Source organism: Merops nubicus, unplaced genomic scaffold (assembly GCF_000691845.1).
Source record: "Merops nubicus isolate BGI_N331 unplaced genomic scaffold, ASM69184v1 scaffold15952, whole genome shotgun sequence".
Classification (NCBI taxonomy): Eukaryota; Metazoa; Chordata; class Aves; order Coraciiformes; family Meropidae; genus Merops; species Merops nubicus.
Genome location: NW_008594385.1, coordinates 9,500 through 11,899, shown reverse-complemented (window position 1 = coordinate 11,899; position 2,400 = coordinate 9,500). Strand labels below are relative to the sequence as shown.

General features: G+C 53.2%; 1 protein-coding gene across 1 annotated transcript in view; it reads left to right on the top strand.

Annotated features, from left to right (window-relative positions):
* Positions 1 to 20: 20 nt before the first annotated feature.
* The window catches only part of DHX30 (DEAH (Asp-Glu-Ala-His) box helicase 30), a gene marked incomplete at its 3' end in the record, with an annotated part of 11,410 nt that continues 9,030 nt past the window's right edge, over positions 21 to 2,400 (top strand). Inside the window, exons 1-3 of the mRNA XM_008935764.1 lie at positions 21 to 268; positions 797 to 923; positions 1,584 to 1,733. Of these exons, the coding sequence (XP_008934012.1) occupies positions 75 to 268; positions 797 to 923; positions 1,584 to 1,733 (471 nt within the window). The remainder of the gene's footprint in view (positions 269 to 796; positions 924 to 1,583; positions 1,734 to 2,400) is intronic.

Below are 2,400 nucleotides of genomic sequence, written 5' to 3'. Positions count from 1 at the left end.
GCTGGTGCTCCGAGGGCAAGTGGCGCTCCAAGTCCGGCCCCTCCCTCGCCGACCTGTCCACCTGCTGGCGCCGCATGGAGCCCGACGATGCCATCCAGCCCATGGAGCAGGGCAGGATGCCGAAAGCCATGAGGAGGGAGGAGCTGGAGGAGGGGGAGCTGGAGGAGGGCGAGCTGGAGGAAGGAGAGCTGGAAGAGGAAGCGATCGACGTCTCCGATTACCTGCCCATGGCGCACCAGGACGCTCGGACCCCGGGCAGAGACGCCAGGTACGTGTGCCCTGGGAGCTGCCCGCCCTGGGTGGGGAGAGCAGAGACCTGTCTTTGTAGCTGATGTGTCCCTGCACATCCTCACGGCCGAGCTGCAGCTTTCTGCATCTCTAGATGGTGCTGACTGCTGTGCCAAATGAGTACAGGTCTTTGATTTTCGATAATCAACAGGAGTAAGATCAATAAGGACCTGGTGCTGGTGGCTGGTTTTAGGGATGCTCTTTGGATTCAGAAATAATTCCCTTTTTTAATCTATTAAAAGCTGCTGAGGCTGTCTGGTTTGTAGTGCTGGTGCAAAGGTTCGATTGCTCTTTAGTAGGTGGCTGCACTGGGCTGAGTGGTTCTCCTCTGACTGAGAGGATATAGCAGCAAGATCCAGCTGGATTTTTTGGATTTTTTTTTCTGTGTCTTTAACTACTCAGTTTCAGACCTTGGTAGCAGACTTGAAGTGAGGTGGGTCCGAGCACAGGGTGGCTATTCATGTATCAAGCTCTCTTGGGTATCAAGCTGTTCTGATCCTCTCTCTAGCCGAGGAGGGAGCTCCATTGAAATGACAGATGACAACACTGCCATCCGTGCCCTGACACAGTTCCCACTTCCCAAAAATCTCCTGGCCCAAGTGATTCAGATTGCAACCTCTTCCTCCACAGTCAAGGTAAGCTGCTGGTTGACACCTACCGGGGATGAAACTCAAAGACTCCATCTGGAATAACTTTGGATGCATTTTTTTGGGGCAGCGGAAGTAGGGAGAGAAGGGGGGTTAAAACTAGGCCTAGAAAAGTCAGCCTGGAGAGGAAGGAGAAGACTTTGAGGTGAGAACAGGGGAAATGTTTTAATAGAAGCATGAGGAATGTTGCTGCTTGAGGCCAGGACAGTAGAGGAGCTGCTGTCTGACCAAAGGAGAATATTTTCTGAGGCTGATAAGTTTGTGTTTCCCCGTGTGTCTGCAGCAGACCCAAGTCTGTGTTACTCGGGGCAATGTGTAGTTTCTGTGCTGACAGAATCTTTCCACAACTCAGTTCTCGCCAGCATCCGGTGATGCTCCTCCTTGGAATGTGTCACCCACTGCCTTCCCAGACCTCCTGGGCTTAGCACACAGTAGCTGTGCTCCACCCCGTAGGCTCTGTGGTGTTCACACAGCTGTCTGCTCTCACTTCTGCTTAGCCAGTGGGAGTGGAACTCTGCAGTAAACCCCATCTGGTACAAGAAAAAAAACACCATAAAATGAATTAATCTCTGCTTGGAAACGCTCAGAAGTTTCGGGGTGCCCAGAGGCACGGTCTGCAGGCACCCCAGAGGCTGCTCCCTCTCTCAGGAGTACATGCAGTTCCGGACGGTGGGCACCAAGACCAAGATCTGCAAGCTGACGCTGCGCTGGCCCTGCCCCATGACCTTCGCTGCCAAGGGCCGTCGCAAGGTGGAGGCAGAGAACAAGGCAGCAGCACTGGCCTGTCAGAAGCTGAAGGTAACTTGTGCCACGGCTCCTGCCTCCCACCCGGCGTGCCCGTGGGCGGAGGCTCCCCACGCCTGACTCGCTGTGTTTGAGCCTAGGGGGGTGGTGCCCGAGACTTCGTGATCTTTGACTTCACACTTAATGAGTTTCCAAACCTTGGGATTCAGTCCAAAGTGCTGTCGTACCCCTCTGGTGTCTGATCTGTGAGTCCCCAACAAAGAGTGATGTGTGGGGGTCACCCTGGAAGTGATGGCTCGTTCTCTTGGCCACCTTGCTGCTGTCTGCTAAGACAGACCATCTTATTCTTTTAGGTGACCTAACCCAGACATGTTCCTGCAATAGTTTCACTGCACACTCAAGTCTGCAGAGGGCAAGTCCAAGAAAATGGTGTAGACCTTACTGATTTGGCAAAATGTCCCAGAACCACAGCAAGAGCGTTTTGTTAGATAAAATTGTGTCCGCTCTTTCTTTGCTGGGTCTGTTTAAGATCTTGTGAGTGCTGTGCTTGGGGCAGGTAGCAGTTGGCTCCAGCAGCTGGTGTCTGCTCCACCAGAGATGAGATGGGATCATGTTTTGCTTCTTGCTGTGGCAAAAGTGGGAAGTGACAGATTTGGGATATCATGGAATGGTTTGGGTGGGAAGGGACCTTTCAAGGTCATCCAGTCAAACCCCTGCCGGG